This window comes from Apteryx mantelli, chromosome 8, assembly GCF_036417845.1.
Source record: "Apteryx mantelli isolate bAptMan1 chromosome 8, bAptMan1.hap1, whole genome shotgun sequence".
Taxonomy (NCBI): Eukaryota; Metazoa; Chordata; class Aves; order Apterygiformes; family Apterygidae; genus Apteryx; species Apteryx mantelli.
Window position 1 is genome coordinate 18,176,625 of NC_089985.1, and position 27,936 is coordinate 18,204,560.

Here is a 27,936-nt window from a genome sequence, read left to right on the forward strand (position 1 = left end):
CATGGCGTTTTTCCATTCAAACGGGAACAAGACAAAGGAGTCATTCCAGATGGAAAAAATGGTGTTCATAAGTTGACAAAAACAGCAATACATAATGAACTGAACAGTGAATGCCAAATTTACATCGGGCTTTGTTACGTTATGGGTCACGTATGTGCAACAGAAAACCTGCGTCCTGTAGCAGCAAGAAAACCCCACAGCCTCCCTGCCTGCCGGCCTCCCTCCCTGCCTGCCAGCCTGCCTCCCTGCCGGCCGGCCGGCCTGCCTGCCTGCCTCCCTCTCTGCCGGCCTCCCTCCCTCCCTGCCTGCCTGCTGGCCTGCCTGCCTGCCTGCTGGCCTCCCTCCCTGCCAGCCTCCCTGCCTGCCTGCTGGCCTCCCTCTCTGCCGGCCTGCCTCCCTGCCTGCCTGCCTGCCGGCCTCCCTGCCTGCTGGCCTCCCTCCCTGCCAGCCTCCCTGCCTGCCTGCTGGCCTCCCTCTCTGCCAGCCTGCCTCCCTCCCTGCCGGCCTGCCTGCCTGCCGGCCTCCCTCCCTGCCGGCCTGACATTTCTCTCTCCGCTTCTGTGTCGGGCGCGTTTGAGCAGCGCCTCGGACCCGCCGCCAGGCCAGTGACGCGCGAGGGGGCGGCGCCCGCTCCCCCGCCCCAGCTCGCTCCCCCCGCCCCAGCTCGCCCCCCCCCTCGCCGGGACTAAAGCCCGCGGTAAGGGCGGCGCCCGGAGGGGGCAGCGCGCCCCCGCCGGCGCCGCTCGAGCTGCGCCAGGGGCCCGCAGCGAAGCGCCCGCGAGATGGGCGGTGGGAAGCGCACGTCGCTCCTGGTCGTGGCACTGATCTGCAGCAACCTGGAAACGGTGAGTGCAACCAGCTTGCTTTCCAGGTGTTTTAAAGGATATTTTGTGCTCGGCGAAAGTAAACTAAAAATTAGGGACTGTTCGATAGACTCTATCTGATACTTGCTCCTACATCGGAGTTTTTTGTTGCTATTACATTTTTGCATGCGTTCACAAGTGACTCGCTTTTAAAATTTTCAGATAAATATTTCGCTTTGTATTTCTAATTTTCTACATCTTCCTTTTCAGATCTTTTCAGCTAACACAGGTAAATCTTCAAATTTTCTTTTTGCCTGCTTGTTTTAAATAGGTCTGAAGAGAACACATAAATTTCTGATTTTTATAAAATAAGTTCTAGCATCTTTATAAACAGAAATTGTCTTAAAGTCTGCTTCAGTTTAAAAAATATATGCTGATATCTTTACAAACTTGAAACACTCAGTTTTTAGGAGTCCCAATTCTATTAAACATTCATACAAATATTTGTACACACCACTTATGCCATGACCTTAGACTGAATCAACAAGAATCCTCAGCGGACAAGCTGTGCTGTTCCATGCAATACCCACATAACTTCGCTACAAGGAGGCTTCAGGCTGCCCCGTACTTGCACTGTTATCCTTTGTGTCTCCAAAAAAAGAACAGAAAAAGCATTATCTCTAAGTGCTAAATATTTTTAATGCTTTGCAAAATTTTGTACTTTATTCAGTCTCACATTCTTTGTATGCTTAGAGCTCCTATATATAAAATGTAAATATTGACTATTTAAAAATGCGAGGAATGCAAGACTGCAAGGAATACACTCACAATTCATTCACTAAGCAGGGTGATAGTATATGTTTCTACATATACTGAACTGTCAGAGTCTTAAATGCTAAGTTATTTTAGCCATATTGTTGCAGTATTTGGACACTTACGGTAGCACATTATTCTTTTCATGATTTGCAAAATATACGTTTGATCCTATTCATGTGTAGAATACCATTGATACTGGTTGCATTTTCATACATGGATTATATCCAGTATTTTCAATGCTCTAAAAGTCAAAAAGAAAGAAAATAGTAAGGGCATTCTCAAATCTACATATTAGAAAAACAATGAGTCAAACAATGCCTCCCTATCATGCTTTAAAAAACATATTTCTTTGAATAGCACATTAACAATACATTTTGACTTCTTTCTTCCTTGTAAAGCTTCAGAATATATTCATGTCATATTCTTCCTGCAATCAGAAGGGTCCAAAGTTCACTTTTTTTTTTTTAATGAAGGATAAACTTTTAAATAATGATACTGCAGCATAAGGGGCTTTTAAGAAAAATAGTTATCATCACAAAATGATATTACGAGAGCAAGCAGTAGTTATTACAGTAAATAATAGATTACAGAGTGAATGATGGAAATAGCATTCCAAAATTAGTGTAATGCCTGTCTTCTGAACATTAGGTCACATAAATGTTTGATGAGGCACTGAACAATCTTCTTGTCAAGATTTGACTAAATTCAGAATTAACTAAAATGTTTTTCTGTTTTTTCTTTTTTTTTTCTCTCTCTCCTTTTAGGTTTCTCTATGTCTATATATGATGTGACATCAAGAAGCATTTATCTCAGCTGGCCCAAGTTCTCAGGAGCCTCTTCTTACAAAGTTACAGCTAATCCTGTGAATACTGTAGGCCAGTCATTATTGGCTCATTTTAGTGATGTTACTCTTAAAGGTACTCTGACTTCATTAATTCCCAATACTATTTACGTTATACAAGCAGAAGCCATTGACAAGAATGGAATTATTCTGGCTGAAACACAGATTATGCAGTCGACAGGTTAGTAAGAAAGGCTTTATGCAGTATAATTTCCATTGACCCCAGTAGGATTGGGATTTCATCCTGGATATTTCATCATACTTTTAGGGATAGCTGCCATGCTTGTTGAAACCTTTTGCTCATTCCTCTATTGAGTTCAGTATTGGCCTAATTAGCTCTTTTTCCCTTTTGTTTTTTTTAATATATATGTGTTTCCCTGCTCGCCCAATCAGACTGTAGCTTTCTGAATCACCTACCCTGGTTTTCATTACAAATGCAGATGTGAATCTATATTCATTTTTCAGTAATGACAGTGAGAAATGGTATTTTGGTTTCATAGCAAAAGGACTCTGTAGCATGTAAGTCATTGATGGATGTTACAGGAGAATCTACATAAACCAAAGTCCTTCTTTTTTGTTTCATCACTGAAATGCAGTTGAAAAAACATTGCTGAAATTCTATTTTTTAAATACTTTAACTGACAAGTTTTAGAAATAGACATTATTTTTTCAGTAGAATTTGTATCTTCTAAAAAGAGTAACTGAATTGCAATAAAAATTTTAAAATATGTTTATCCTGATAAGTTTAAAAATACCTCTCTTGCTAGCTTACTCATGGGAGAACTGATTTAAATTACAGAATATTAATGTATTATTTCTGATACAAATGAAGTGCTATACATTCTCCACTTTGCCTGTGGGTAAAGAACTCCCTTAGGCTTGCGTCAATGTTTTCTGTGTAGAATTTTTTATGGATTGTTATTAAAGACAATATTTTAAAATGAAAAAAGAATCGTAGTGTAGTAGCTGACAACTGTCCTAAAGATAGTAAGAGACAAATCTGCAAAATTTTTGCAGGTATGGTCATACAGAATATGTATTACCATTTTCACAAATGGGGCAAAAGAAGGTGTCTGAGTACAGCTGAAAGAGAAAATGCTTGGGTCTAAAACAGCAGAGGTAATGCTCGTGACACTTGCAAAGGTCTCTGAAATCCCAAGTTAGCTGCCCTGCTATCAAGATGTTTGCCTCAAGGTGCATACTGACATCCCAAATACTTTTTCATTCTTTTTCCTAATTTTAGGTGGGATACACCTTCATTTTACCTTCATTTTTCTCTTCAAGTCTTTTGCAGTCTTGCAACACATGGGCTTGCTTTATATATGCAGATTCTAGTAGGAAAACCCTGATTACTGAACATAAATTGCATGTAATTAAGAAGCATGCCCTCTTGTAGTCACCTTTCTGACTACCCTGCATGACTCAGTTTCTCAATGGCCTGTAGCACAGGGCATTAGGAAAGCATTTAACTGCAACGTTTGCTGTGGCATGTTACTGTATAGCTGATTAGACCTGCTCTGAGCAGGGGGCTAGACTAGATGACCTCCAGTGGTCCCTTCCAACCTAAATTATTCTATGATTCTGTGATATAGAAATACCTATGATACACCATCCTACTTCAGATTGTTTTGTATAAACATCCACTTCTTGTTCGTTATTATATAGCTAATTGGCTACAGAGTAATATAAAAGAGAGACCTCCTAGTGCAATCTAGGTTAAATAGTGGTCATTTTCAGTAGTGTTTTCTAAGGTACTGAAAGTTTTTCATTAAAAGATGAAAGTTAATCTAGAACATTCAAGACCCCATGTATTTTGTTAATGTTCATTTAAACTTGTTTCAAACCTGCAGCAAGATCATTTGGGGAAATGCAGTGCTCTGTGGCTATGCTGGGACAACTCCAGTGAAGTCAGTAAAATGCCATAAAGAATGATTCTGGTCTCTTTTTACCCTGTCTGTAAACATTTCAGCCCAGCAGTTGGCCATTAAGCATATGAGAGATTAGATAAGAAAGAAAGAAAATACTAGTTTTGATTTAAGAAATCAAAAACTGACTTGCTATCAGCAAGTCTAACTAACTGACTATCAGCAACATATAAAGAGGAATGACAAAAAAAACTTGTAAAACAGGAAAAGCGTACAAAGCCACATCCTCCACGGTACCTATCATATTAATTGATACACAGGCTTTCATCTTGAAAGACAAATGTGTGGTCATACCAGTAGCAGATCTTCCAAAAGTTCTCAAACATTACACAGTTTTTCAATAGTCACTGCACTCCAGGCACTGAAACTGTTTCCTGAAACAAAAGTCATTACATGTTATATTATTTAACTTTTTAAAGTCAAATAAAAATTTAGATTTAAAATATTAATAGAAAGTACAGACCATTTGTTCTTATCAGTCTCTGAGCAGTGCTCAGAGCACTCAACACTTCACAGGGCTCAGTTACCTAACTTCAGCATGTCTGTTATTTCCCTTCTAGCTCCAGACATACCTGTTATTGACCAAGCTTATTCAAAACTTAGCAACAGTATCACAGTGGAATGGAGAGCTGTTCTTGGGGCCACTAGTTATCTACTGACTGCACAAGATGGAGATTCCTTCATTGAAACTACAGTCACAAATTCACCAGGCACAGTGACAGGATTGAAAGCTGCTACCCTGTACAGAATCACCATCAGATCTATAAATTCAGGTGGAAGAAGCCAACCTTCACCTTCCAGAAAAGCAAAAACAGGTGGACTTTATTTTTATTTAGAAAGCTGTAATGTTATTATAGTTAAAGCATTCATGGCTCCTAAAATTTCCTTTATTTCTGAAAATATCTGGAACAAAACAAACAGTATAGTCCAGAGGTATACCAGTACTGAATTATTATAATGTTGTATTTTAAACTGTATGGAGCAAATTAACCTTGCAGTTTTTGAGAACTAGAATTTGGGTGTCTGACTTAATGACCAGTATACGAGCCTGAATGAAAGTTTACTTTGTGACAGTACTTAAGTTAAACGTTCAGAGTTTGTATGAATGTATGGATTTTATTTCAACAAAAGACTTGATTATTTCAACAAGACAACTTGAGAGAGTGAAAGAAAAGGAGAAACAACTCGAAGTATAAAATAATAAGACAATGTAAAACTTAGAGGATAGGAAACGCAGTATCTTCCTCATTCCTCTACACACTCACCTTTCATGCTTTGGCATATGGGTTATATTCTTTTTGCAAAACTGTAGTGTCACGATGGAGGTACCAAATCAATTTCCTCATCTATTCTGTTAATCTTGCATTAATTTACCCTTCTGTTTTTGTTATCAGTGAATTTGTCTCAAAGAGTTTGATGATTGTCATTTCTGTGTTTGAATGTGGAATTTGGTTCCTTTAAACACGTTATTAGAAATCCAAAGGCTTTATCAGTGCTCTTTCTCAACAGTCCTGGCCGCTCCAATCCTGTCGGTAAGTTCTCCGAGCTGCAACTCCATTGCGGTGAGCTGGAAAGCTGTGTACATGGCAGCAGGATTCTCTGTGTCCCTCATGAGGTCCGATGGTTTGGGCAGAATGCTGAAAGAGAACACCACCAATACCTCCTTGATATTCACAGATCTAGACCCAGGAACTCTCTATACTATCAAGGCATATGCCTGGAATGTCAATGGGATGCCTGGAGATGATTTCACATATAACCAAAGAACAAGTAAGAAAATTTTTGAAACCAAAGTAAGAATATAAAAGCCCACTAGGAAGTATATATGTATACATGTGACTGTTATATTTTTCAGTGAACACTGGGCAGATTTTCAGCTCATACAAATTTTATCCTCACCTCAAAGTTCATGGAAACTCTGAGATGGCTAAATTTAATGAATATAACTGAGGCAAAGATATCATTAACTACCACTAAAGTTTTACCTGGGACAGAGCTGGTTAAAGATTACATAAACTGGAACTGATTTAAGGATTTTTCTGTCTGTGAACAACAAATACTCAAAGCATGAAATTTCAACAGAAAGTTTTGTGTCAGTACAAAACTAGAATTCTCTCTTTAAAAATGTATGTCGCTTTAATATGAATAGGGTAATATCTGCATCACAAAAATTATATTTAGTTTGCAAGTTCTGAAAAGATCATGTCTGTAGGCCATATGCTAAGTTGTATTTACAAGTTTTCCAAACTGTTACACTGTAGGTCCGAAGGCACCAGCGGATGTTCAAGTAGCTTTTAATAGTGGCACTTTAAGAGCTATTGTTTCTTGGATGCCAACAGAAGGAGCTCTAACTTACAGTGTGATAGCCTCCAATAGACTCTTGAAATTGAAGTGTAACACGTCTTCTACCTCCTGCATGGTGCCATCACTCCAATGTGGATCAGAATATTCTGTTTTTGTCATAGCACATAATGATGCTGGATCCAGTAAACCAACTGTTGCAGTAAACTTAAGAACTAGTAAGTGAACAATTGATCTTTATATAGCTTATAATGTTTTGATATATATGTCTTTAACTTCAAATGCAAATGAATCCATTACAATTCATGAGTGGTACTCAAGTAGTTATTTCTGCTTCTGTGCATGAACTGTCTCATGTATCTTCTGATTTCAGGGAGAATAGTCTAAACTTTCTTCGTTCTTCTGTGAGAAAACCTGGAATGGTGTATGTTGTTGGCTGAACCACTAAGCCTACATTTTCCTGTTATCAGAAGTAACCATTCTAAAGTCAATTTCCTGAGCGTAAAACAACACAAAACACTACAAAACCCCCACCTATGTCACCTCAGTCACATATTGGGAGAAATCTGTGGGGAAAGAATAGCTTTGAGGACTAGCCCTAGGCTGAGAACTGGGAGGCTAGATCTAGGAGTTACTTAGAAAGCAGGTCACAAATAACCACTTCCAGCTAAAGCTGCACCACAAATTAAGATATAGTCACAGGCCATTGTCTGGTAGCAGCTTTATGAAGACAAAAGGTTGGTATTCTCAGCTACTTATCACCACTGCCACGTCAGAGGGTATTACTCCCTGACCTGTTGGAAGTATTACACGTGTAAGCAAAATCTAAACCATTTTTGTTAATACATGCTACTTTAAAGATACAATATTCAAATTATTAAATGTAACCTGGTTCATTTTGACCTCTTATTAATATGAGTTAGAAATACTCACATAAGCAACTCAGTAGATCTAATAGGATGAGAGCTGTGGGCTGTAATCTTTCCAGTCAAAAGTGCTTCAGCTAGATGATGTATCTTCTAAGAGCAGTGAGCTAAACTTTTAGAACCAGAAAAAAAGGGAAGAAAAGTGTTATTAAAACAAAAAACATGGATTTTGCAGTTCCATGTGAAATTCTAGGATGGCACCAAACAGGAAATCTAAGCAAAAGACCAGTATATTCAGACACAGACACAATGAGTTTCGCACCAGTATGTAAAGGGTTTTCATAAAAAGGCTTTCAGATGCCAACTGCTGTTCAAGGTAGTTTGCCAAACGTCATCCAAAACTACAGTTTGTGAGCACAGAATGTGCCAATTCCTTTGGAATACTGCCTAGTGACTCTGTTGTTGTTCACAAGGGCTCCTTGTGAACAAGCAAATCTTTTTTATGTAAGCAATCAAGGTAGCATCTCCTTTGTTCTATAAAAATGATTCTCACTGTTCATCTAAATGTAAATAGCTTTCTCTGTAAAGCCAGATGAGTTGCTGTTTTCTGCTAACTATTCAAGCTGTGTAGATAAATTCTGTATATCCCTCTTATTTTTTTCCTAAAGTATAACTTAAATAACTTAAATATTCTAATTCTTTCCCATCTTTTTTTAAATGTTGTTTTCAGTCCCTTGTGCACCAGGAAGTATATCAATTGAAGAGGATGAAACTGGTATCCTGTTGGTATCATGGTCTAGCGTGAATTTTGGTCGTTATTACGTGGTTTTTGTGAAAAGCGATGATGGCTTGGAAGTGCACTGCAACACATCCCATACTCAGTGCCATTTCCAGTCAGACTGCGGCTTCACCTATTTCATTAGCGTCTTTGCATATAACAAGGCGGGGCAGAGTCCTTTAGGTGATGTATTCAATTACACTACTGGTAAGTAGCAATGTATTTTTGCACATTAATTTAGATCCATTAGCAGTATTTAGGGTAGAGCTGACTGGACATCTTTATTGAAAGATAATTAATTAAACCTCTATTTTTATTCAATTCTTGGCTAAAACATAGAAAGATCGACAGAAAGAAACAACACTTCAAATTGCAGTTGATTTTAACTTCAGTAGTCAAATGCAACAACACACTTACAGACTTGAAACTAGTTTAATCTAGCAATGTCTTAAACTTCCTCACAGTCAGTTTTCATATTTGTAAAATGAAAAAATAACCAGTTCATCTGGAAATCGTGAAGGATGTTGTGAAAGTTACTTGGATAATTTCTAGATGCTTTTGAAATTTTAAATCAAGAGAATACATAATACAAACATCTGGGGTTTGCATGTAGCTTTTTTTTCTGTAATTAATGGCTTATTACAGATTGCTATTACCCTTCGAGTATATAGGAACCTATATATTCGAATGCCTTCTTTTGAAGTGGAAGGAGGAATACTGAACTAATTCAAAAAGTAAGTTTGGGATTAATGAGACTGTGTGCATAAGACATCTTTGGAGATTTAATATATGAAGAACACCAATAAATGAAACACTGCTTTATTTAATGTCAGTTTTCAGTTCACCTCAAGGTTTCCATCTCTGTCATTTGTTTTTAGCGCCTTGTTGCCCCAGCGACTTCAGTGCCGTGGTGGTGTCGAGTGACACGCTGCAGGTTACCTGGTCTCCTGTCCGTGGTGCTGAAATGTATGAAACCAGAGCTGCTGACTGGACCGGCGTGGTGCTCTGCAATGACACGGCCCCGGCGTGCACCTTATCGGCTCTGCGGTGTAGCACCCAGTACAATATCACCGTTTATTCTTTCAGTGAAGTCAGGGGCAGCAATAAGTCATGTGCATCTAAATATGTGGCAACAGGTATTATGATCATTTTTATTTTCCTCAGCAGAATAAATAACTAGACACTGCAGTGATTCATGGGTAAAAAGCATTGAGCGCCAAGTTACTGTAAATGATAATACTTCCAGTAGATTTTTTTTTCCCATTGTTAAAAAAAAAATACTGTAATCAGAGACCTAAAGAGGGGCTTGGATTGAAAGCTACTGAATGCTTCAAACTTTTGAAAATCAAATTTACAGTTCAACTTATCTTTGTATGTAAAACCTTTAGGTTGTCAGTTCTGTCAAGAGTTCTAAATTCTCACCAGAAATAACCATTTAAGAATCACATGCTGTTCCAAATCACTTTGCCTACTCTAACTGGAAGTTAATATTCATGTATACTTTATATAGTATGCATAAACAAGTACTTTATATATTGTTAATATAAAATCTTTCAGCTCCTTGCAGTCCTGAAATTAAAAATATCTCAAAAGACGCTCTTTCTGTAATCAGCGTGTACTGGCAATCTAATAATGATGAAGCTACATATATCGTCACTGCCAGAGGAGAGGCTGGATTGTGGCACTGCACAAGCTCTGGAAACTCCTGTACCATAATTAATCTTCCCTGTGGATCTGTTTTCTCTGTTAGTGCTATAGCAAGATCACCAGCAGGACAGAGCTTACCAAGCTACAGTGTCCCTTTAGAGACAGGTATGTGGCAATTGTATATAATAGAAAATATTTAGCACTAATATTACAATATTTATATGTGTCTCTTTTGGCTTTTTCTAAATTGCACTCTCTGCACTGCTAGATGGTATGTCCTGTGACTAAATGTATGTGTATATGTATGTATGCGTGAGAAAGAAGGATCATCTGGCAGGTGCGTCATACTGAGAAACCACAGTACAACCAATTATAATTTGTCACAGCTAATTAAAATATAGAAACATAATCCACTAATATATTGCATAACTTCCTTGTCAGCACTTTGATTATTAATATTATCAAGAGAAGCACTGAGGTGATGTCCATATCAAGAAACTAAACAGTATCAAAGCACATCCTACCACCATTCATGCTGTTAATCTGTTAGCACAGTTTTGGCCTGTACCACTTACCCAAACAATTCCCAGGCATGGTTATGGGATTAACATATAAACCAGAATTCATTTTCAACAGGCAGTTTGGCTGTGGCCATCTTATTTTGTAGAGTAAAAGAGTTTAAACAAAGATAGAGCTAGGCTCAGCCATTTGACTTGAAGGGTAGCCTGAGATTCTGATCACAGATTTTATTAATTTCTAAGATCCTGATGAACAATCCTCATAAAATAATTGCAGGGTAATAACTCTTGTAGATAAATTGGTCTTATCTTGACATTGTTTATTAGATGCTTACCACTTTGCCAAAATAGTCAAATATTTTTCAGTGTGCTAACATTTGCCTGAAAAGTATGCAAATTTTCATACCTTTCCTCTTCATATATTATTGTAGTTGTAGTCCCTGAAAATACATTCAATTTCCCCAGTACAAAGGAGAATTGACTTCTATTTTTTTATTCTTTTTAAGCTCCTTGTTGCCCTAATGACCTGACACTAACTCAAGTGACACAGTCTGTAACAAATATCAGCTGGTCCGTTGGGATGGGTGCACAGACATATGTAACGACATTGGAGTCTCCAAAAGGACAGGCAAAGTGTCACACTCTTCAAAACTATTGTCTCCTGGGATGCATCACACGTGGCACCAACTATACAGTATCTCTGAAAGCAGTCAGTGAAACTGGTTTGACATCCAGTTGCACCTATCAAGGATATTCTTCCAGTACGTAAATAATAAATGCAATTGGAAAGAAAAAAAAAATCAACATGTTACTTTGCATGTTGTGTTCCTCTCACACAAATAGTGTAGCTGAGATTAATCCAAACAGGGAACAGCAAGTGTATTAACTATTTATTTAATTTCATGTATCACTTGTAACTGCCATCAGGTGGCCATATAAAGAAATGTTGACAACAAATATAATTCAATTTTGGAGCCCACAGATGGATCCTAGTGTCTCTAAGTAGTCCTAATGCCTCCACTGTCAGGAGAGAGCAACAATATTCCAGTGTATTTAAAAAAAATTTTTTTTTTTTTTGAATTCCAGCTTCACAGTGTGGGCCTGATGGAACATTTTCTTTCCTAGTTCATTTGAAGAGTTACTTTGGCTTTCTGTGAAAAGATAAACATTTCTTATTGAATTGTTGGTATTTAGGATAATAGTAATTATGTCATCTGCTTTTAAAACTTGCTATGAGAATTTACAATGTATTGTGAGTTTATAAAATATACTTATTGATATCCAGCTTATTTTATTAGGTGCTTGCTGTCCTTCTGGGGTGAAGCTATACAGACTTGGCAATAATGGTATCCGGGTACACTGGAGAGCTTCTGAAGAAATGACAACTTACAATACTGACCTATATGGCTCAAAAAGCAATTTCACCTGTGCCCCTCACTCAGGTCTAAGTCACTGTGATATCACTGAGATACCTTGTGGGGATGTCTACTCAGTGGTAGTAACTCCGGCTACTGCTAAAGGGCTGAAACTTACACTTTGTCCTAAAAATATATATTCAGGTAAAAGTTAAAACTTCTTTGAACCCCGTAGTTTTGTTCTTGCATGCTAGATGGCTAAAATGTAACCAGAGGTTATGCCAGAAAAGGCAGTGTGGAGCAGAACTTTTCTATGCCAGTGCTGACTCCAGCATAATGTTTATAGGTGCTATCTTGCAACGTCTATGACAGGAGCACCACAAAAGCATTTTGGGACTGGGTGTAGAATTTTTTTTTTCCCCTGAATGTAGTTCTTGCATAAGGATCACTTGCATTTACCTACACAGATGCTTAACTAGCTTATCAACAACCTGGCATGGTGAATAGGGCAAGGTTAATTTTCAGTTAGGATACTAGTGGTTAGAATACAGAAGCAAATAAATGAGAATTTTGTTTTTTTGTTTTCTGATTTGTTTTATGGTGTTATTGTTTTTGAATATAGAAACAAATCAAGGAACTTTTGTGAACCACTCCTACAGAATAAAGTGATGGACATTTTAAATAACAATAAAGTGGTGGTAATTTCCTTGGGAGTCCTTTCCCAGGGTATAAATATAATCATTACAAAACTAATACCATCTGATGAAATTGCACAGTTGTATAACATGGACTAAATTCTACAGACTACTAATGTTTTTCAGCTTACAACCAGACACCTAACATTCATACTACTGCTTCATGTCATTTCAGTAACTTGTTCTGGAAGCTCTGTTGGAATGGGTAAGAGCACAGAGTATATTAATTCCAAATCCATAGTGTTTATAAAACATGTTAGCATCATATAACCTTAAACACCAAATCAGGTGTGAATAGTATATACTTGATAGTCAAGGCTTGTGTTAGTGCCGTGCAGTTCCCCCTTCCATCATCTTACAGTGCATCATTAAAAAATCTTGTTACCTATATTGTGGCCTGTACACTATCAAGCCATTCTACACTGTTGCATGATATTTAATATTTACCTAGTTGCACATAACAAAAAGAAAGTTTATCTTTTAAAGCTTAGTCATATCCCATTATAAATTTAATGAATAGATAAATAACCCACATGGGGCTTACATCAACCTATTCTACCTTATTTCTCCTGGGGTTTCAAGTGCACAGTCTTCTGCTTCACTTCCCCATTTAAACTGCTGGAAGCAACTTCAAAAACAACTATTAAAACAAACATTTCTCAAAAGTTGTTTTTCCCTACCTGAAATGATCTGAATTTCTGAATTCTGTTACAGTGATTTATAGAAAGAGAAATGCATAACAACATCTCTAAATGGAAATTCTGTTTCAGATAAGGAGGTAAGTCATGATTCAGATTAGGATTTACTAGTCAAACTTTTCCTGCTGCTATAAATTTCTGTGATTGGAGGGATAGCCTTCATATTTAATATAACTGATTTGTTAAAATACATCATATTTATCTCAGACACCTAGTGTTGTCTACTCCTACCACTATCAATACTAGATTTGTATATTGATTTGTTCTCTCCTCCACTTACACCAGTAAAACCTGTCTTTCACTTAACTCATTTCTAATACTATCTTGTAGTTCCCCAGAAGAGCCCTCTAAACCCAAACAGATGAAGATACTCCCTCACAAGCACTCATTTATTTTCTCTTTTTGCCATCTAAGATTACTCATTCTTCCAATGAAGTACTGATGTTCCGGACTACTTACTTCCCTTGACTCAAAAGCAGCATGGCGAGAAGTCACTCTGTAACAGTTTGTTGCTGACCTTTTCCCCCTCGCCAAGGTTGATCGGCTTCTTGCTGTTCTCCCACAACTATCCTGGGTGTTGAAGATGTTGGTAACACCATTCTTTAAGTGCCCTTCTCAGTCTTTCTTTCCCTGGAACTGGAAAGATGACATCTGTAACTAACTGCAAGTCATACCTACTTGAGGACTGGGAGGAAGGAAGCTGAACAGCTAGCCGTATCTGTTACCTAAACCAGGACATCAGATTTGAGCAGCCCCAACTCTTGTGATAATTTTTTAAAATACACATGAACATTTATGTGATACATACATGCACAGATACCTAAGTAATCTTGAACTATATTTTCCCCGTAATGCAGTCAATTTTAGAAGCTGTTCCAAGCCAGTTAATCATTAGGTGTGTTCTAGACCTAATGCATCAACAAAAAAGACTGAAATAAAGATTAAAAGAATAAAATTTAACTCCTTTTTAAAAGAATTAGGAGAAGCAGTTTAGCTGCACTCAGAGGTAGTTTGAAGCCTCATCAAATATTCTTAGGCTATTTAATTTTAACTTAAAACACAATCAGCTGATTAAAATCACTGATGTTATTTAATCATAGATGCCTTCATTAAAGTTTATTTAAACTGTTTTCTATTAAGTAAATCATTTTAAAGATGAATTGTAATTATGCAAAGATGAATAGTTGCCAAAAGAAAAAGCTCACTGTTCCAAAAACAAATTATTTCTATTTGACATAGAACAGCTCAAAAATTAAATAGGTTGTTTTCAGTCTACTAAAGAAACTAGCAAAATCCCTCTGTACTTCAACTGCATCAGGATTTGACCCAAAATCATTGAAGTTTTTTTAGAAGTGGTTCCCCCACCCAACTACTGTTGCTTGGGGGGGGAGGGAGACAAGACACTGTAGATACTCAAGAGTGGTATTTAAATACTGTCTTAACCTTCTTAGTAATTGGTGGACCTGGAGAAGCCCTTTCACTTGGGTGGATGTCTCCCATATGTAAAGTTATCCACACTTCGCAGAAGTCCAGAAAGGGCTCAAGCATCTACCAAAACCAGTGGAAGTCACTTAATTCTTTTAGGTTCCCTTTAAGAGCTCTTGGCTACTTGTATACCGTCCTTGACTAAGTACAGAAATATTCAGCTGTAAATAGTAAAAGCATGAGCTCAGTAGTATTTCTTCATCAGCATATAAATGAAAGTATAAAAAGCATGGATATGCATGTACTAAATACTCCCACATAGTGAAATCCCACAGTGAATGGCCCTGCCATTCAGGTTACCTTTTTCAATACAGATAGACAAGCAAAATATCACTCATAACAAGTTCAGAAACCAGATACACGTAAGTCTTTAGGTATTTACACCGATTACCTGCATAGTTATGTGGCAATAGGTAGATGTGAATCTCTGGGGCCACAAATCCTGGATCGTTCCCTAAAATAAAAGAATGCCACAGTTTTCTACTTCTTTGTATTTGAAATACTGTACAATTAATTAGGTAGTATCTTTAAAGGAAAAAGGTAAAAGCAAAGTAGAGGTGCATTTCTTTAATTAGTATTAGTAGTCCATATAGTACTTATCTTTGGAGCCACAAGAAATTTCAAAGCCAGATTAGGCTTCAAGAGGAATGACTATCCAGCTATGTAACCACGGACACATGCTACAGACACATGGCATACAGTGGGAAGCCCAGGTTCATAATGTTCAGTCTGTTGCACTTTCACCCTGAAAACTTAGAAGCTCTGTAGCCATACCTCCTGGGAAAACTGTTACAATACCTCTAATCAAAATTAGCAGAAGTTTCCTTCTAAGGATCAGGAGCCAAATGCCCACTGCAAACAGACTGCTAGCAACTGCATCAGACCAGTAAGCACTGAAGACCCCATTGTTCCTTCTGCTGTTAAGGAAGATCATATAAAAGAAAATGGCATCAGACATACCAAAATGCATTCAAGAGTCCCTGGATCCAAAACCAAGAGCTGTAAGATATTAAACCTCAGTGATGACTTAAAACAGGTGTCTTGGTTTAAAATTATTTTTTATGGACCAATGTAACTTCTTTGCCACTCATGAACATTGTACTATCCATTACGTTGGTGGCTTAAGTACATCACATGGATCCAATCACTGGACATTCTGACTCCACAAGTCAGAAAAGATTATTTATTGAAGAATAACAGCAAAGTCCTCAAACTCTTGCCCCTGTAAGAAATACTGACACAGGCTGAATGGTATTTGTCCAAGCTGTATCAAAATGTTCATTACCCTTATTGTAAAAAGGCAGTTCTTTCCACTTTAAAGTCAAAGATCTCATTTCTGAGATCTTTGGATTTTGCCTGTAAATAAACCATTCCTTCAACATAGTTCCTAACACTGACAGGGCAGAAGGAGCACTGAAGAAACAGAAGGAAATCACTATTAATTTCCCAACTGAACCTTACAGCCTCTTGCCTGATGAGGTCTTACAGCCTTTCTGCCTGAGGATGTGCTCATTTTAGACACCTATGGGCTCAAGCTCAAAAGCTAATGAGACCAAAAGAAGCTTTCTAGTGACAGACAAGGTGTTCCCTTTAAAAAAAGTTAACCTCATTGTTTTGAAAGAATCCTTGGAATCTCCTGGGAACTTGCAAAGGCAGTTCAGTTCCAGTCATCATCCAGTCAGGATATTTTTAAACGACCATTACGGCTTTTTTCCTCCCATACTAAATAGGAACTCAATAGTTTGGGGTTTACATGGCAATGGAGAGAACTCTTGCATGTTTAAGGTTTCAAGCTCAAATTTACAATGTAATTAATATAACAATATATAGTCAAACGATACCTGAAGGACCTCAGTACTAATGTATTTCTAATACTGGCGATCATGACAACAGAGGAAGGGAAAGTAAGAGCAAGGAAGAAGAAGAAGAAGAAGAAAGTTTCTTATTTTTGCTTAAGTATTATGGAATTAAGTATATTGTAATATATTGTTAGAAATCTGAAACACTGTTTGCTCTTTTTTCTTCCTGGAGGATGACAACTTAAGAGCTGTTTTACTACAGTACTCCTCTTTAGATTTATGATACATACTGAGGAAGTGAATACTCAGAGAGGACAATGTTTTTTAACAAGAAAAATAACATTTAAATATCATACCTAGATGACCTGCATCACACAGAAGCAAAAATGCACAAACATTAATTTATTTCCACCTTCAGGCCTCTTCATGACCATGAATGAGTCATACTTAAGCTCTTCATATTTTCTGGGCTATTCCATTTCTTTGTCAGTTATATCTTCTTTATATGGTACCTATTACACGAAAGTCCTGATTTATACAAACCATTGTTTCATTTTGAAATGAAACATGGAGGAACCCAAACATTCTTCAACTGGCAATGAACATGCAGGGAAAAGCTGACACTCAATACAAAGGAATTAATTGAGAGTTTATTCCAGATGGTTCTCCTCACTTAGTATACAAGTCATCAGAATAATCTATCAAATAGAGTTGGACTTTAATGATATGATTTTTGTATAATGCATTTTGGTTTTTGCTTCTAACAACCTGTTTAAAAAAAAAAAAAATTCTGCCAGAGATGAAATGTTCAGCACAAACTGCAATCCTTACTATTTGTAGAAAATATGACTTAAAAAAGGACACTATCAGGTAATTTGTATTTTAAATGTTTACACTTATAAAAATGCTTTGGAAGCTTGAAACTGAAATTTTTTGTAACGATTTTCTTCTTCCTACCTCCCTCCTCTGATCTTAAATGCCTTTATTACCCCAGAATTATCATAAATGACAGTGTAGCTGCTGATTAAAAACATTAAAAGACCACAAATAGATAAATTGTGTTCAAAAAAAAAAAAATCTTCCATGGATGTTTTCAAACAAATAAAATGCATAGATGGCTATGGTACTCATCCATCAACCTTAACAGTCTCCCCTTGAGTTGAGGTAGCCTTTCTAAAGGATTACTAAACAAGCCCCAACATAATCTAAATCTTTGCATCAAAACCACTATATCCTTGAAAGCCCACTCTCAATTTAACACCAGTGGTGATCAACAACATAATACATTTTAAAAGGTTCTGAGAACAGCAGGTACAGTGGACATAAATGTTAGTTCTAAATCTGCAGCCCTCAATGTACATTGTATGCACATAAATATCTCAGCTATAATACACATTCAAAATCCATCCCTAAAAAAGCCACACTATTATGTAAAGCACAGCCATGCTAACTTCAGGATATAAACCATAATTCCACATCTACAAAACAAAAGTAGAATTAGTGGCAGTTTATTGCCTCATACAAATTTAACCAACATGGCAACCATGCCAAAGGAATTAAAACATTTTCAGGACATATGTACAGACTGTACATTTCAGAAACATTTGAACAATAAAAATGCAAGGACAATCTCTGCATTATGAATTAAACTAAACAAATGGTTTGAAACCGTCAATGCATTGAATGGGTTTACAAAGGCACTTCCCTACCCAAAATTGGAAATGACAATCTGCAGCCTAGAGGGAGGTTGGAGAAGAGTGCTCATCAACTACTGCACAATCTCAACTTTAAGAAAAAATAAGCAGGATTTAATCAAACATTTATAGGATTCAATGTGATCCACTTCTGAAAGAGTTCACACAGTTTCATCTTTGTTTTTATGTTGCTTTTCTTGGCTCTCTTGTTCTGTACTTTGGCTCCTTCGACGATCGTGTTTGTCCGAATGGTCCTTGCTATCACTGTGATCATGTTTGTGGGAACGTTCTTTGCTTCTACTACGCTTTCTAGATCTTTCTTTGCTGGGACTGTGGTCTCGTTTCCTGGACTTCTCAACACTATCTGTTCTTCCTCTGCTTCTGCTTCTACTTCTTTTATTTGATTTCTCTTTACTTTCATTTTTATGTTTACTTGATTTCTCTTTGCTCCTGCTTCTGCTGTGCTTACCTGTATTCTTACTTCGGCTCCTACTCCTATGCTTTCTTTCCCTGCTTCGACTTCTACTATGTTTTCTCTCTTTTTTGGAATCCCTCTTGTCATCACGGTGTTTCTTGTCGTCCTTGTCATCTTTGTGTCTTCTCTCTTCTACATCACCTTTACTTTTCCTTTCTTTTGACCTTTCTCTAGATCGATCACTATCTTTTTCCCTCTCACTACCTCTTTCCCTGTCATAATCTCTATCTTTTTTCCTGCTTCGTTCATTTTCTTTCTCTCGCTCCCTATCCCTGTCTCTCCGATCTCCTTTCCTGTCACGACTTCGACTGCGGCTTCTGTGTCTTTCCCTGCTCCTGCTTCGCCTCCGTTCTAGTGCACGATCAGTACTTCGAGATCGCCGCCTTTCTTTTTCCCTCTCCTTAGCTTCACGTTCTAATCTTTGCCGCTCTCTTTCTCTTTCTAGTTCTCTATCAAAACTAGATGATCCATGGCCTTCCCGATGATGACTTCGGCTTCTGGATCTTCTGGGAGACCTCCTGGGGCTAATGGATCGTCTTGGAGACCTTTTAAAATAAAGGATATTCAAATTAAAACAGTTTTAAGTCAAGTGACCTTATTTATTTTCCAATTAATACTTCATAACTACAGTCTATATTTAATCTTAAATACCAAACAGCCTGTAAATATTACAGTATCATCTGATCATTTTAACCATTAGCATCTATAAATTGTTTTGCCCGTTGCCTCAAAACCTATCCCACTAAAAGGGGGACATGATATTCCTAATAGTAAGTTCAATATTGATCTTTCAACGTTAATTTTCAAAATAATATATATATAACCTTGAACGTCTACGTTCTACATGCCGATCTATTTCTTCCATTCCCTCCTTGCCATCTTTCTTGATTTTTCTAGGTCTGCTTTTAATTTGCTGGTCAATAGTTTTCTGGACTGGCACAGGAATTCTTGGAAACAACGTTGAAAACCATTCAAGCTTAGTGAGGAAGGAACGAAGCATCTCCCCGATGGTCATGACGCAACCCCCACCTGCCTTCACATCCAGGTCCTACAAAATACAAACAAAAAATATCCTGACGGTCAAAAACGTTCTTTACTGGTTTTCAAAAATAATGCTGCTATATTACTGCCCTTTTGAAGTCTCATGATTATGAAAGTTTACTTGTCTCATATTCTAATACATTTCCTTAGAAAAATTCAAATTCTACGCCCTTTGGAGTTGGCAATATACGTTACAGATAGGGAGTGGATCTTAATATATATGCATGCAGGCACATACTAATCCTGCAGCCATCTGGATGGTAAGGGACTGTCAATGAAGAGATTAACGTGAAATCCCCTTACACAGTTTGGTTATATGGTATGATTTTGTACTTATTTAAATGCCACAAAGTTGAGAAGTCCTCTCTTAAACTACATGTAATACTTCATTTTGTGGATGCACAACTGTGTACCATCATACCCAACCCTGTGGCCTAAATCATTTAAGAACTACATCATTGCCTATCTAAAAATGATCATAGAAAAATTTGTAGTACAAAATGGCATCCTAACAAAATTGGAAGCAATAGCAAACCAACTGCCATGAAGCAGTGAGGTTTCTAATTTAGAAATATGTAAAAAAATAAATAAATGAACAAATAATTGGAAACGCATAATCCATGATGACCATTGTCTCTGAAAAGGGTCATTACCGCATGAAGGCCTTCTTGCTATGCCCTCTCACAGCTCAGGACATGTTAGTCAGCTATTGTCAGTCCCAAACCTATAGTGCAAGCACACAAGGAAAGTGAGATTTGTTATCTAAACAGGAAGAGAAAATCTAAATGTAAAACTGCTTGCACTCACACACATTTAAGTGTTCAGATATACAGTATTTCCAAATATAATCGCTGCAGAGATCTAAAGAAGAAAAAAATGAGTTAAACGTAGCACCTGGAGAGTACGTACAGTTAAACAAAATAAACATAAGAAGCATTTTGAAAAGTAACTCTGTATCCTGGGAAGTTTTTCCTTTTCACAGCAGCATGACAAAGGTGAACTGTTTCCACATATTAAGATTTATGAACTGGAGAAAAAAAACAAAACTGTAGATTGAAATAATTCTTATATGTATCTGCTTCATCTTATGAGTTTGACCAGGACTGTCAAGAAACTGTTAGAAAAACAGCCCCAAGCACTTTTTCCTACTTAACAAAAACACTACTGAAAGCAGCTGGGAAAGATCAACACTAATTCCAAAAATATATAGGGATGTTTTAAACAACAACAAACATAAATATATGCTGATAACCAATATTAGAGCAAGAACTGAAATGTATAAACTAAAAACTATACTTTGAATAATGAACCAGTTAAGACCTGCACACAAATAGCATTCTTAATCACTTTATCATCCTGTGAAAGAGGTTTGTGGGACCTTGAAAAATGATTCCACCCCGATCTTCCCCCAAAGTTATAATGCAACATTTCAGAGAAGAGTTACTATATAACATCACCACCTGGGGGAGAAGGAGGATATCACAGCTATGCAATCAAGACTTACATGTTTTGATTTTTATTACAAATGTACAATAACACAGGTTTACCTGGAATAACAACTGTCTCCTTTGCACAGTGTTTTTGATATTTAGCATGAAAGCAGCTGTTTAAAATAAATACACTGTATTGTAGTCAGATACGGGTATAATTAACACTTTTTAATACAAGTACTAGGTCATTGGCAACTATGACATTTGGTGTTTCTAGAATTAGAGGTCTCATACCACAATGAAGCGGGAAAGTGATCTTTCCCGTTCCATCCTTAAATCTAATACACAATTTAAAACTCACTCAATAAATATAAATTGCAACAGTATGCAGCAGACTGAATATTCAATTTCATATACCTAGAAACCTCATCCACATGATCCTACTCCATTTCTCCAGCCAGTAAATCAGGGCTATGATACAAAAGGATTATCAATCCTTTTTTAAAGTTTATTTTCCTGTTGTACCGCATAATAATGCTTCTTTACTGAACTTCCAAAGTTAGCAACTTCCATTGCTTTTTATTGCCCCATTAGCAAAGACATTAAGGCTGGTAAAAACAGCACTATCTTATGCAGTAATTAAGCTGCTTGCTTTTCCTCAGAAGAAATTTAGTCTTTAGTAATGCCAGTAAATGAAAAATAACCAGAGAGATTTTTGGTAATATTCTGAAAGATGAATGTTGGTTTCTTCTACATTCTTCCCACTGTTCTATGTAAGCACCAATTCCCCCTGTCCCCGTAATAAATGCAAAGACAAATTTAGCACTCTAGGCACACTTAGTATACCTTGTTTAAAAATAATTATTTTTCTAATCTAAAAATGCATAGATACCACACTCATACAGCCTGCTGTCTGCATCCGATTTCATAAACTTGTTTCACATGACCTTGTAACAACTGAGACAATAACATACTAAACAACGGAAAAGACTGTTAAATCTTTGAAATCCAAGAACAAGAAACCAGGTCCTAGCTCAAACCTGCTTCCCACACTAATTAATGAAATTAAAAGAATACAACACTGTAGCATTCAAACTACAACAAAGTTTATCAGACAATATTTAAACCTAAAGTAGTAACATGAAAAGAAACAAAAGAAAACAAATTATTACCCTCGCGGACATACCTCTTCATCATCAAGAAAGGATTCAAACCAGTCCCATAGATCTGTAGGTGGCTGTGTGTACCTTGAAGTACAAAAAGAACACAGAATCTTAATACAGTTTTCTGTATATTAAGCGAGTCATCAGTTGATTATATTGATACTTACCTAATATACATAAATCCAAGAGCCCTAATGTATGGAGAGTCTGTATGAGTTATAAGGCCCATCACTTGCTTACGGGTAAGTTTCAGTGTAAATAATTTGTAGAGCAGACAAAAGGCAGTAGATACAATTCCTCCAGTTCCAACACCACGTACCTTTAAACAGAAGAAAAGTTAGATGACAACATAGGAAGTTGCAAAGACCTTATCCTGAATCTACAAAAGAACATAAGCACTAACACAGGATAAAATCTAAATCTACAGACAGAACTATGTGAAAAAGCATCACTACACAGTAGCCTCCACAGCTTCAGATCCTCTGGAAGCAAGGGGAATATATCAATTCTTTATAATAAATACTTTCTCAGCTAGGGACTGACCCAACATATGAACAAATTTTAGCTATGCTTGAGGTATTTATTTACCAGACACAGAAAAATTTAAGAAGGCACGTACTTCTACTTACCCCTCCGCACATCCCTGTCTGGCCTGCTGTTTTTCTACTCCCCTTTTCCCATGGTTCAACATGTGTAACCTAAAAAGAGGTGGGGGAAGGAAAGAAGGAACAAACAAACAAAAACACAATGACAATTATAACCTCCATAAAATTTAACTGCCCAAATAAAACAAATTCAAACAATAGATTTCCTGTATCAGTCTTAAACAGCTTGTCTTTTCCTGACAAATTCAAGCACAGGTCTGCTTCGTCAATAAAGTAAAGCATTTGGCTTTTTCATCCATAACATTAGAAAAAATGATAAACAAAATCATGGGTGAAACTTAAAACAGCCAAAACAATCAACTATACTTGTTATATACTCCAAGTTCAAATATTTTATGACTAAAACTTATTGTTATTTTTTTCAGTGGTGACTATACAATTACCTGTATTTATACTGTCTCTTAACAAGTTTAGCGATACCTGCTGATGACAACTACACAAAGCAGTCTACAGTTTCATATTCATAAATCTCATTTATGCAGTGAGATTAGCAAGAGATTTGAGTATTACCTAGATTTAGGAAAAAAGACATCTATAAAATATAATATTTTAATCTAAAAAGCCGGTGGGTTTTTTTGTAGACTGCAACAATGCTCTGAGATAAAATGGTCTCCTAAGTACTAGGAGTGCCCAATCCAAATCTTTTCAGATGCACTCAGACACTGAAGAGATGACTGCAAGAACATAGCTAACCAGTTTCATTCCTTATATTTGACAATAAGAATCTTAAGCAAGTTAAGAACCATAAAACCGCCCAAGCTACATAAAAGTAGTGAAATCCAAAGAAGTAACATCTACATTAATGGGCAAGTATATTTCCACCAAAAAAAGGAAAAGAGGGAAAAAAAACCTTTAAAAATAATTAAAAACAAGACAAAAAATACAGTGGTGTTATGCTGATTGAAGATAAGTAAGAGCTTATAACCAAGCTGCACTGCAGTTTAGAAAATAAAATAATTTAATAGTATATGACACAAAATTAATTACATACACAATCACGTGAAATCAGAGACTTACTAATATTCAAAGTGACTAAACTTTTTTTTGACTGTTGCTATCTTACCATAATGGGAAGATGACAGATATCAGTACTATGGAATTCAGAATTCCAGTATGTCCTCCCATACTATTAGCATCACATGAGAAGTTCAGAAATATGAGGTAAATAATATTGCACATCCATCTGTTTATGGTTTTTCCTTGCACAGGACATGTACTTTTCAGTTAAAAAATTAAGGATGACACTTTATCACCATGGTAGTCTTCAAACTACAGTTATGTTTATTGGCCACAATCAAAACGAACAAGCCGTTTTTGACAGATTTAAAAAACAAAACAGAAGACAATATTCATTTCAAAAAGCTTATCATTTTAAGTCTTGATCTTGCAAAGATTGTTGCATGTGCTTAACTTATTGGAAGCATTCAGAATAAATGAAATTGAGCACAGGCACAATGTTGTAAGATCAGGGATAGAGGAAGAGGAAGTCACCCACTTTGCAGATACAGAACTGAAACAGATAAACATGAGACCAATTCTCCAAGTGAATTAATTTACACATCCATACGGAATCTAGATTTTCACTGATGGTCCCTATTGGTAGCCTGTGTGACTTAAGGCCATTTTTCCTGAGACTCCTGCCCCAACATCCTGACATTTTTAGAACAAGCCATATATTTTGGTACCCAAAACAAAGACAAGCTCTTCTGAAAATACAACTACTGTGGTGGATACTATGCTCATTAAAAGAAAAAATATGATCAGCAATTGTTCAACATTATTCAGGAATCTTAAAACAGGAACAGAATTAAAATCTCCTGAATACCAACAAATGCCTTAACCATCATGCCGTCTTCTCCCTCACATCTATTATACATGAATAAGGAAGAGTCTGAGTTTTCTCTTTAAATTGCAGTTTCTAGCCAAAATAACTGAAAAATTCACTAAATAAGATTTATTTACATAGGATTAGTCAAAGTTTTTCTCCAGTTTAAGATTAAGCTATTTACAGAATTAAACACTTTTAAGACAAGCAGACAAAACTATTTCAACTATTGTAGTTGAGCTCTACCAATAAAATAAGATAAATCATGTCAAATATTTCTAAGTCTGAAAGTGTCCATTTAAAACTATTTACTCAAATTTTCTGCAAATATGTTTCTTTTATCAAATTTTCACCTCTTGACTTCATTGGCAAAAATAAGCCTTGCTTCTGATTGCATTCTGATAGTCAGACAGAACATGATCGGTCCTACAACTTCTTGAGCATTCGCAGTACTGTTCTCAGAAGCGATTATTTCTACCTCACATGCAGCAAGTGGTATGTTAACTGAAGTTTTATCCAAAATTATGTTACTGTAAGGATTAGGAGAATAAGTAGTCCATTCTAAATGACAGACTGAAGGCAGAGAAGGGCTGTCATTTAGAGAAAAAACATTATTATTTTGTAGTAAACTAATGCCCAAAATCTCAAAATGCTTCTGTGGAGTTGTTTTTCACAATAATAGTGCACTTTAAGTAACTTAACTTGCCCTGGTTAAATCAGTTGAAAAGGCCACTTTTTTTTTTTTTTTAAGTATATTGAAATCTACTCAGTGACAAAACAGCATTGTCAAACAGAATCAACCCACCTCAGAAAACTATCTCAATAACCTCTAACCTGCTGACTGAAGATAGCAGCCCGAATCATCTAAGTTTTGCTCACATTATCAGAACAAAGAATGCAGCTGTGTTGATGAGCATTAATTATGCATACCTCCACCTGGGAGACTGGCTTGGTAGAAGCCTCGCTGCAAAACTGATTCAATCCTGCTAACAAAACAAGAACTGAGACATAGGTGCACTGATATTTTAAGTTATCTTCCCAGCACATCCAACCTAATGCCAAGAGCAGCACTACAACGAACTAGTTTTTGATGGAGGGGTTCCTTAATCTCTGAGGAAGAAGACCATATGCGAACTCCTGTTGAAACCTACTGTCACCATCACACCTTTTGCACAACAACAATACAGTGTGCTAGCAACTTCGAGGTAGCAAGGGCTGTTTGCCTCTAGAAGTGTGATGCAGATCGGTCCCCTCCCCACTCTCTCCGGCTAAGGGAACAGCAATCCTTAGACGGCCATTTCATCCCCACCGCCCTGACTCAGGCTGTCCACTTCAGAACTAAGTTGAAACTCCGTAGTTCTAAATCTTATATAAAACACCTTTACTTCATCAGAGAAAGAAGAATGCACCTTAAACTCTCTGGATCAAGCAAGAAAAAAAAAAAAAAAAGAGTTCCTCCTATCCCTTAGCACAGGATAAAGGGTAGGGTCCAGGAACTCAGAGAGAATCCGTAGGCCGCAATGAAAGTCTCCCCCCTTCAAAAACCGCGGCCGCAGAGAGGCTCGGGGCAGGCGCCAGAACGGCCCCGAGAAGTCCCTGGTGCCCAGGGCGCGGCCCATGGGCTCACCTTGAAGTAGATCTCGTCCACCACCTCATGGTACGTCTTGAGTTCGTAGAGCTGCACCTTGAAGTAGGGCGACGAGAGGATGTTGGTGAGAATCATGGGGTTGAGGTTCATGGTCTTCTCGTTCCCCCAAAGCGGCAGCACGTTGCCCTGCTTGCCTGAGGCCGCCGGCTTGGGGGCTCCGCTCTGCAGCTGCTGTTGGGCCGGCGGCACGCAGCCGGCCTGGTGCTGGGCCGCCTGCTGCCCCTGGCAGTTACCGGCGCCTACAGCGGGGCTGTTGTTGGCCATGGCGGCTCAGGGCGCCGGGGAGGGGTGGCGGCACGAGGCCTGCAAGGCGGACGGGCGGCCGCGCTACACCACAACACGAGCTGCCGAGCCGGGCGCTGCCTCCGCCAACTGCGAACAAGATGGCGGATACTGCGGAAGTGACGGTTTCGCCTTCCGGGCCCGCGCCGACCAATCCCCGCGGGGGGAGCGCGGCCCGCGCCAGGGCGGGGGGAGGGGACGGGAGAGGAGGGCGCGTCCCCCCTTCCCTTCCCCCCGCCCTCAGCGCCTTCGCGCGGCCGCGCGCGCCGCACCGCCGGCGCCTCAGAGAGCGAGGGAGGCGGGAGCCGCCCCTCTCACTGGCACCTCTCGCTTCTGAGCCGCCCCTAGCCGAAAAAAGCTGCGTTTCCCCCGCCTAAGGCTCACCTCCGCCCGGGGCGGCGCCTAGCGACGCAGAGCGCTCAGGGCCGGGCCCTGAGGCGAATCGCTGCCAGCGCCGCGGAGCCGGGCTGCCGCGGCCGCCTGCGCCGCTAAACGGCGCGGAACCGGGCGCTTCGCGGGCTGCTCGGCTAGCGGCACCCCTGTGGTCGCTGGTAGCGAGGCGGGGGTGCAGCCGGGGAGCCGGGCTCCTCGTCTGGGTAAACTTGAGAAGCTAAGAAATAACGACGCACCTGTTCCGCGTGCGGGGAGGTCCGTTGAGGTGTGCGTGGAGGCGGCGTGCCCAGGGATGTCCATTGTGTGCGGAGATGGCGTGCCCAGGGATGTCCGTTGAGGTGTGCGTGGAGGCAGCGTGCCCGGGAATGTCCGTTGAGGTGTGCGTGGAGGTGGCGTGCCCAGGGATGTCCGTTGAGGTGTGCGTGGAGGCGGCGTGCCCAGGGATGTCCGTTGAGGTGTGCGTGGAGGTGGCGTGCCCGGGAATGTCCGTTGAGGTGTGCGTGGAGGTGGCGTGCCCAGGGATGTCCCTTGAGGTGTGCGTGGAGGCGGCGTGCCCGGGAATGTCCGTTGAGGTGTGTGTGGAGGCGGCGTGCCCGGGAATGTCCGTTGAGGTGTGCGTGGAGGCGGCGTGCCCAGGGATGTCCGTTGAGGTGTGCGTGGAGGTGGCGTGCCCAGGGATGTCCGTTGAGGTGTGCGTGGAGGCGGCGTGCCCAGGGATGTCCCTTGAGGTGTGCGTGGAGGCGGCGTGCCCGGGAATGTCCGTTGAGGTGTGAGTGGAGGCGGCGTGCCCAGG

The 27,936-nt window shown here is 38.8% G+C and overlaps 2 protein-coding genes and 1 long non-coding RNA gene across 5 annotated transcripts; 1 reads left to right on the forward strand and 2 right to left on the reverse strand.

The window, feature by feature from the left end:
- Positions 1–753: 753 nt before the first annotated feature.
- On the forward strand, positions 754–19,271 carry FNDC7 (fibronectin type III domain containing 7). 2 transcript variants are annotated; one of them, XM_013961284.2, is made up of 14 exons: positions 754–845; positions 1,074–1,092; positions 2,384–2,641; positions 4,946–5,200; positions 5,895–6,155; positions 6,647–6,904; positions 8,283–8,537; positions 9,209–9,466; positions 9,888–10,142; positions 11,002–11,256; positions 11,794–12,054; positions 12,721–12,750; positions 13,260–13,323; positions 19,142–19,271. In XM_013961284.2, the coding sequence occupies exons 1-13, from the start codon at positions 783–785 to the stop codon at positions 13,283–13,285; spliced, it is 2,454 nt and encodes an 817-aa protein (XP_013816738.2). In that variant the 5' UTR covers positions 754–782; the 3' UTR covers positions 13,286–13,323; positions 19,142–19,271. The 2 variants fall into 2 exon arrangements, with proteins under 2 accessions (XP_013816738.2, XP_013816737.2); XM_013961283.2 differs by lacking the exons at positions 13,260–13,323; positions 19,142–19,271 and having other exon boundaries at positions 12,721–13,253.
- Positions 4,629–7,828, reverse strand: LOC136992549 (uncharacterized). Its single transcript, XR_010884839.1, has 3 exons — positions 7,620–7,828; positions 5,651–6,022; positions 4,629–4,759 (listed from the first exon to the last, which is right to left on the reverse strand). It is a non-coding gene; the product is annotated as an uncharacterized lncRNA (long non-coding RNA).
- On the reverse strand, positions 17,156–26,874 carry PRPF38B (pre-mRNA processing factor 38B). 2 transcript variants are annotated; one of them, XM_013960999.2, is made up of 6 exons: positions 26,448–26,874; positions 22,960–23,028; positions 22,498–22,649; positions 22,354–22,414; positions 19,521–19,744; positions 17,156–19,241 (listed from the first exon to the last, which is right to left on the reverse strand). In XM_013960999.2, exons 1-6 carry the CDS (start codon positions 26,730–26,732, stop codon positions 18,383–18,385), a joined length of 1,650 nt encoding a protein of 549 aa, XP_013816453.2. In that variant the 5' UTR covers positions 26,733–26,874; the 3' UTR covers positions 17,156–18,382. The 2 variants fall into 2 exon arrangements, with proteins under 2 accessions (XP_013816453.2, XP_067156915.1); XM_067300814.1 differs by lacking the exon at positions 26,448–26,874 and adding an exon at positions 25,751–26,071.
- Between the last annotated feature and the right edge of the window lie 1,062 nt (positions 26,875–27,936).